Genomic DNA, 8,563 nt, shown 5'->3' on the forward strand with positions numbered 1-8,563 from the left:
GAACTTGGGCTTTATACGAAATGCTACAAAAAGCCCAGTAAATTTGTGGGCCTAGAGTAGGGATTTTCGGCCCAGTCTATCAGCCCAGTAAATTGAAAAAAGAAAGAACTTGGGCTTTATACGAAATGCTACAAAAAGCCCAGTAAATTTGTGGGCCTAGAGTAGGGATTTTCGGCCCAGTTTATCAGCCCAGTAATTGAAAAAAGAAAGAACTTGGGCTTTATACGAAATGCTACAAAAAGCCCAGTAAATTTGTGGGCCTAGAGTAGGGATTTTCGGCCCAGTCTATCAGCCCAGTAAATTGAAAAAAAGAACTTGGGCTTTATACGAAATGCTACAAAAAGCCCAGTAAATTTGTGGGCCTAGAGTAGGGATTTTCGGCCCAGTCTATCAGCCCAGTAAATTGAAAAAAGAAAGAACTTGGGCTTTATACGAAATGCTACAAAAAGCTCAGTAAATTTGTGGGCCTAGAGTAGGGATTTTCGGCCCAGTCTATCAGCCCAGTAAATTGAAAAAAGAAAGAACTTGGGCTTTATACGAAATGCTACAAAAAGCCCAGTAAATTTGTGGGCCTAGAGTAAAAAGAAAGAACTTGGGCTTTATACGAAATGCTACAAAAAGCCCAGTAAATTTGTGGGCCTAGAGTATGGATTTTCGGCCCAGTCTAACAGCCTCGTCGGCTGGTCCCAATAGCGGATTGCTTTCCCCCTCTTTTGAGGGCCGCCCATAGCAATACATGGCTAGGTAAAAAGTTAACGTTTTGGGAAGTTTTCATTAAATTACAAATTCAGTTTCTAAATAAATTTATTTACTAATCCATTTTTATAATGATATAAGAAACGATTGAAAATTTATATAATTGTATCAAGAGTTTTAAAACTTCAACAACTTATTAATTAAAAACATTATACATTTATCTCTAAAATTTCGAAACATGAATATTTATACAACAATTTAATATCGAATAAAATAAAATAAAATAAAATAATAAAATGAAATTATTACTAAAAACCCAAAAAAAAAAATCAATTGATGAGAGAAATTAAAAAAAAAATCATGATTATACCGTAATGGTAATTAAAAAAGTACAACGCATTCATACTTACTAACGATAAGTAATTTACATAGACAAAATGACGTCGGGAGGAACACGAGCCACAAGAAAATGTGCCAAAAGGATTTTAGGGGTAGAGGATGGGTGGGGAAATGATAGTAATGTACAGAAACAGAGACAGCAGGATGCAACATTATTCTTAAAAACAAAGCAAAGATTGGGTTTGTTTTTCTTAATGTTAATGTTTGGTTTTTGAATGAAGATGAAAAGAGTGGCGATTGTGTTACGCATGAAGGGGAATGCAAAATGGTAGCTTGTGGATGTGGGAACATTCATTCAATTCGAACCACTTAACAACTATCATTAAACTCTCATCTCTTTCTTCAGTTCAGTTGATGGATTGTGTTTCAATTACTCTTTCTCCATCTTCCAACTCCCATATCTTCTTCATCATCTTCTACTCTCTTCCATCTCTTTTAACCTATTACCAATTTCATTTCGATAGATATAATTCAATGCACGCTCGAAGAAGTTAGTTGATGTTATAAGAGTGACAATCACGTCGAATAATTTATTAAAAAATGTTCAATAATACAAATAATAAAAAGATTTGAACCTTTAATTAACCTCACTTACAAGAGTGTGAAAACCTCTTTGACCCATTTTAAAATCTCGAGACTAACAGAAATACGTAATAATGTACTAAATCGAACCATATTTAGATACACTAGGCCTCCAATCTTTCTAGTCTTTTTTAGAAATCTATTTCAATTTTTCATTTATTACGAGACAATAGAAAAAAAAAGTTTTTTTAGGAAATTGTGCAGGATCTCCATTTGATGAACAAAATCTAATAGGTGGAGTAATAATATGAGACAACAAGAGAATATAAGGCCGTAGAACTCGAAACTTTGTTACCTACGTAATAAACACAAATGATTCTAATATTTGAGCCATTTAAAATTATAATGATGGTAGTAGTTAGGTGCATGTAAGAGCCATTTTAATTGTCAAATTTCAATATATCTATCAATTTCTTCGTTAAGTTAATTAATCTTTGGTTAATAATTAATTAACTCTATAATTACAATTGAGTTAATGCACGTAAGTGAGTGTTTAGTTGTAATGATCATCTTTTATAGTTCTAATAGGGAGAGAGAAATGTGGCTGCTTTATGTAAAGAGAAAAGGCTTCTTTAAAAGCATGGGCTGAGATTAGCTTTGCAAAGTAGCCTATTTTAAAAACAAAGTCCCACTCCCTAATTAATTTAATATTATTCACGCATTAATATATATATATATATATATTAAATGAATGAAAATAGATTTTCTTTAGGTATTGACTGACAGTCGAACATATATTAAAAACATAAATAAATATAAGATATGATATTAACATAAGTCGACATCAAGGCTTTTAGAGAAGGAAAGAAAATAAAAATAAAAATAAAAATAAAAATAAAAATCCTTTGAGATTCTCGTTTAACGGACCAAACCCATCATTGACGGTGAAGTAGGACCACACATATCGCACGCCTCAGATTTCTCAACTCTACCTATCATTTTAATTTTAATTTTAACTCTAAAATTATTTTTTAAAAGTTAAATGTAACACAAAAATTAAAATTGCTTCTTCACACCAATAATTTACGAATAATTTACGAAGCTTCGTGAGATTAAGTACATGTTTGTGATAGGGTCTTACTAGTTAGAACCTCTAGCTTCGTATTAAAATAAGGTTAAATATGTTTTAATTTAATGTAAGACTGTGAGGTAACCAACCATTCATGTACAAAGTCAGAAATGGAGATTTAATTATTTATTTATTTATTTATTTATTAATATATGTATGGTTGGCGTTGGGGCATGCGAGGGTAATCACTCAAATGATACTGTTTTAAATCTGGAAGAAATTAAAATTGAAAAAAAGGATGAAGAGAGAGAGAGAGAGAGAGAGAGAGGAATGATTTGGAGTGAGAAGGCACAGTGATAAGTTTGATGTACCATCACAATCATGCATCCTTTTATAATAATTTTCTATTTTTTTTTTAATTTTAAACAATTATAATAGAAATTAAAAATAAAAAATAAAAAAAAAAGGGAGAAATTTAGATGCAGACATGGAGTATAGCTGGAAATGGTAGAGCAAGGACAAGGAAGTAAATTTGGATGATTAGATTCCAATATTCCTTATAAAGCACCCAAATCACCTAAACAAACCACTCTTATTACAGCTCATTCTTTCAATAAACTAAACTAATCCCACTTCTTCTTTACTTTTACTCCTCAAATTAAATCACCCACTATTCCCTTTCTTGATTCCTCTACGATAGGATCACGTTACTAGCTCATTCTTTCTTAAAAAATGAAGACACCCAACATAAAATTGCTTCAAGTAAAGCACGTTCTCAACCGAAAAAGAGGGTGCATTCGGGATGTGACGTCTTATTATTAGGATCACTCTTATTCGGATGTGATTTCGATTCATTTATGTACTATTCATTTACTTGAATGTCACAACAATGAAGGACACTGTAAATACAGACTTGAAAGTACATTGATGTGAGTATTTTCTAGATTTCATGAAGATTAACCCTTGAAGATGGGGAGGAGAAAAAAAGAATCAAAATTTGGGTTAAAAGTAAGAAAAAGAAAGAAAAGAAGCATTGAAGAGATTAAAATGAGATTAGGTAGAACAATAATGAAAGAGAAGAGGAGGGGTTAGTTGAAAAAATGAGTGTGTAACAGCAAAGAAGAGTCTTTTAGAATTGGGAGGCAAATGTGTCAGTTAAATAAGAGAAAGTATAGATGAAAGGAAGAAGCAAGCAAGCTTGGGCTTGAAGAGAGGAACATCTCCCCTTCTCCACTGCTTCACTTCTCCTATCATTAGCAGCATGAGAGAGAGAGAAACAGAGAGAAGAAGAAAAAAAAATAAAAAAACAGAGTATTTTAATTCAAAGCTGCAGAAGAGAGAGAAAGTAATATACAAAATTAAAGTGGAAAAAAAGAGAGGTAGAGATTAGGTTTTGTGTAATAATTTAGCATCAACAAGAGCAGTTGGCATTAGTTAGTCTATGATGTCTTGTCTTTTAATATCTAATTCATACATGTCCACACACAGGTGAGCAAATGTCTGTGTTCTTCTCTCTGTCTCTGTCTCTGTCTCTGTCTCTGTTCTATAAAAGTTGGAATTCGATGCTTTCTTTGCCCTTTATGCAAACCATGAACCAACCCATTTCGTGAATTCCACTTCTTTCTTGGTTCATAACTTCACCCATTGGTTTACTACGTCTCTCTTTATAGCTTCTCTGTTAAGACCGACCATTTTCATTTCCTGAAACTTTGCAGGAATCCCTTTTCAGATTTTTCTGTTCTTAGCCGAAGAAAAGAACCCTGAGAGAGAGGCTTCTTAAATCAATCATATTTTGGTGTTTGATTCGATGGAGAAGTTGGAAAATGTTTTTCTTTCATACCCAAAAGTTAAAAGCGAATCTGCTTTCCTTTTGCTGCATTCATGAGCTGTTGTGTAGCTAATGTCGTTGTTTGTTCTCCACTTTAGACTCTCAAAGCTTCACTTTCTCGTCTTCTCCCTTTTGCATTTGAACAGAGTAAAAAAAAAAAAAAAAAACAGAGCAAAACAGAGTAAAACAGAGCAAGCTTGTTCTACACCTTCAACAAGACCCTCTCTTCTTTCTCTTTAGCTTTTTTTGTTCATGGGGATGCTGCATTTGAGAAGCTGCTTTTACTTTAACGTCTTATAAAGCTGCAAAGCCTACATTTTGTTCTTTGTTTAGTCATGCAAGATATCACCGGCTCAACTCTGGTCAAAATCGCCTTTCCCTTTTAATATATTTTCTTTCTCTTTTCGTTTTTGTTTTCCTTTCATTGGAAGTAACTGTAAAACCGACTAGCAAGGGGGGAAAATGGGTGATCTCGAAAATGACGAAATGGGTTTTCGAAATTCGAGTGATGGGTTACTGAATTGTCCATCTTCGGATAGAACTTCAGTAACAATGGCGATGGGTTCGTTTTATGGGTCTGGTTGGGATCCACTGGTTTCATTAGGTCAAAGCGAGAGCTTTGGAGCAGCTTCAATGGCTTCCTCACATCGAGATTTTTCAAATTCCTTTCCTATTGGTTTGGAGAATCATCATGGAGGAGGAAGTGGCACATCACAGACTGTTCAATATCCGACAGATTTAGAGATGGGTACGAAGTTACCATGTTTTGGGAGTGGGAATTATTCCGACATGTTCGGTTCTTTTGGTCTTGCTGATCAGATTCTTGGAGGGTGTTCTTCAAGTTACAGAAATGGAGGAACTGCCAACACTGCTCAAACATCACAAGAAACTTTACCACCACCATCTGGTGAAGAATCTGCCTTAGGATCACCAAATGGTAAAATCAGAAAACGAGCCCTTGATTCCGCCTTCCCATTTAGCTCAAATACGGTAAAAACATCCACAAATCTTCAATTACCTCTTTGATTTCAAATCATGGCGTTGAATTTACTGTTTCTTTGGCAGAAATCTGAAGGGAAATTGAAAAAAGATGTTTCTGGGGAAAGTTCGAGTACACAAGAAGAGAAAAATCCAGTAATGGAACAGAATTTACGAACTGGAAAACAAGCTAAAGAGAAGTCCAGTAACAGTGGAGAAGCTCCCAAGGAAAATTACATTCATGTGCGAGCTAGAAGAGGGCAAGCCACAAACAGCCATAGCCTTGCTGAGAGGGTGAGGAGGGAGAAGATTAGTGAACGGATGAGATTGCTTCAAGAACTTGTTCCTGGATGCAATAAGGTAATGGATTGCTTTAATTCCAGCCGACCTTTTCAGCTCCTCCATGTTTGATTTTCACTCGAATTTCGATCTGTTTTTTGTCTCTAGATTACTGGAAAAGCTGTAATGCTTGACGAAATTATAAACTATGTTCAATCACTGCAACAACAGGTTGAGGTATGCGTTAAAAATTCAAACAGAATTTGAATTGAATGTCGGTTGAGATTATGAATTTTGTTGGGTTTGTTGCAGTTTTTGTCGATGAAACTTGCTACTGTCAACCCCGACATGAACATCGATCTTGAGAGGATTTTATCCAAAGATGTAAGCTCATAATTGTGTCGGCTGGTTAGATTGTTATACAATGAGAGTCCATGAACCATTTTGATTCTGTTTTCGTGTAGATTTTCCAGGTACGAGGCAGCAATGGAAGCGTTCTAGGATTTGATCATCCTGGGATGAGCGCAGCTCCTCCGGTCGTCCCCGCTCACCGGATGTTTCAGTTTCAGGGGATGATGTCGAATATGGCATCCACATCCACATCCACGCAGTTTCCTTCTTTACCTCAGGTACTCAACTTTGAAGTTAATACTCAACTGATGCAAATGTGTTGAATGGAATACCATTTTGGTGCAGACGATGTTGGAAAGTGATATCCAAACTCTTCTCCAAATGGGGTTCGATTCGGGTTCGGCCATTGACAATTTGGGACCAAATGGTAGGCTTCATAATCTAATAGCTTTGCATTCTGAACTTCCAGATGGTAATTGATTTGGCGATGGCAGGGAGGTTGAAAGCAGAGCGCTAAGTGGTTGAAGATGGAGGAGGAGACAGGGGAATTCAAATGTATAGGACTCGGTTTCTGACTATTGTTCTTCGAGTTTTAGCAGAAGAAGATGGATTGATAGCAGAAAAAAAAGGAATGTAAATTTAGAATGTGGGCGAGGGCTGCTGATGAGAATTGGTTTGCATTGGGGATTGTAGATTAGTGTTGAGTTTTCATGGAAATTTTGGAAGAGAAGGATGAAATCTTCCTTTGTTATTTGTATTTGCTATCATTTTTTTTTCTTGGGTTTTGTTCATTTGGGACTCTTAATATTCATTTGTTTGTCAGTAGGACAACAACAGAGCATGCTTATATGCTTCGTTCTGCGTATCCCAGGCGGTGGCGATGCGATGAATCTTCAATGAATTTAAGATCACAAGCTGCCATTTCATTTCAATCTCTTCTGATCTTGTCGATTCATCTCTGTTTCAACTCACCGATTCATTTTTGGCAAAACTTTTCCACTTTTTTCTCTTTGATTTATCATTTGTGTCAGTCAAGTTTTATCTCTGTTTTTGTTCTTCATTCAATTGTATCACCGTTATACAAGATACTAACTAAATTTTGAGAATAAAATAAAATATATTACAAATTAAATATGAGTAAAAAAATATTAATTGAATTTAAAATATATTTTATAACTAATATATTCTCCAAAAATTAATTAATTACAAATATCTCGATTAATTCAAACTATCAATAAGTTGCACTAAATTTTGACACGAGACTCGAACATAAACCAATATTGTATTTGAATTTTGAATTTAACACAGATGATTTGTTTGGTGGGTTAGAACAAGTGAGACACAATTGCTGTGTTGTTATGACAAAAGTGCAATTGTGACACTCGATACCAAAAAGATGGCAATAATAATTGAAAATATGGTGGAAACCTTTTGTAGTAATAGACTTGTATATGTTTGGTATTTAAAATGTATGAAATTTTAATTATTAATATAATATATATTATATATAACTATAATTTTTTTAAAAATAATAAATTAAACAACCCACTCTGAACTAGAAAACAGAAGGTTAGGTTGAATCATTCGAACTCTATTCTATTCTGACCAATTCGACCAAATTCGAAAACTAGAAATTGAGATTATTATATAAAAAAAAAAAAAAAAAATTAGAACCCAATTCATATCCAATCCAAAATAGAATTTTAAAGAAAAAGAAATCAAAATTAAAATAATATTATCTAAAATACTTTCAACCATTTAAAATTCAATGGACAGAGTAGAGACAAGAAATTAAATAATAATAGTAAAACAAATAAAGCTTTAAATCCGAAGAAAAAAAGGGTTTAGAAAGCTTTGCCGCGTGTAGGCTGCAACTCCTCTCCCACTATTAGGTGTCATCTTTCGAATTTGGACAGTTAAGTTTTGGATATCTTTGAACCTTAAACGCACCAATCGCCGACCAATCACCCAATCCACAAAAGGAACTGTCAGTAAATATGAACCAAATTCTTCTGTCCCCATCTCATCTTTCAGCTTCTTCATCATATTTTTGATGAAATTTTTTCTTACAAAAGTATCAAAAACAAACGAATTGAAACAACATTATCAGAAACAAAACCAAAAAAAAACCTACATACACACACTGGAAGAGCATCGCCCTTGGAAATAAGCGTCATCTCTGTCCAATATTATGTCTTTTGCTACTGTCCCCTTATAATGCTCCTTTGTTTTCGTCTGTATTCATCTGAAATGGACTTCACATTCGTATTTTGAAGCATATTCTGAGGCTCTCTTCATCTTTTGACTCTCAAAAGCCTTCCCTTTTCTTCAAGTTAATCCACTGTGGTTTTTTTTTTTTTTTTTTTTTTTTTTTTTTTTTTTTTTTTTTTTTTTTTTTTTTTTTTTTTTTTTTTTTTTTTTTTTTTTTTTTTTTTTTTTTT

At 33.9% G+C, this 8,563-nt stretch overlaps 1 protein-coding gene across 2 annotated transcripts; it reads left to right on the forward strand.

The window, feature by feature from the left end:
• The first annotated feature begins 3,791 nt into the window (after window positions 1–3,791).
• LOC111481217 (transcription factor bHLH74-like) lies at window positions 3,792–7,057 on the forward strand. Of its 2 annotated transcripts, none has more exons than XM_023126600.1 (7): window positions 3,792–5,504; window positions 5,580–5,852; window positions 5,940–6,008; window positions 6,084–6,155; window positions 6,245–6,400; window positions 6,468–6,549; window positions 6,617–7,057. In XM_023126600.1, the coding sequence occupies exons 1-7, from the start codon at window positions 4,977–4,979 to the stop codon at window positions 6,637–6,639; spliced, it is 1,203 nt and encodes a 400-aa protein (XP_022982368.1). In that variant the 5' UTR covers window positions 3,792–4,976; the 3' UTR covers window positions 6,640–7,057. The 2 variants fall into 2 exon arrangements, with proteins under 2 accessions (XP_022982368.1, XP_022982367.1); XM_023126599.1 differs by having other exon boundaries at window positions 3,793–5,504; window positions 6,236–6,400.
• Window positions 7,058–8,563: the final 1,506 nt, after the last annotated feature.

The sequence above is a fragment of the Cucurbita maxima genome, unplaced genomic scaffold (genome assembly GCF_002738345.1).
Source record: "Cucurbita maxima cultivar Rimu unplaced genomic scaffold, Cmax_1.0 Cma_Scf00006, whole genome shotgun sequence".
NCBI classification, from domain to species: Eukaryota; Viridiplantae; Streptophyta; class Magnoliopsida; order Cucurbitales; family Cucurbitaceae; genus Cucurbita; species Cucurbita maxima.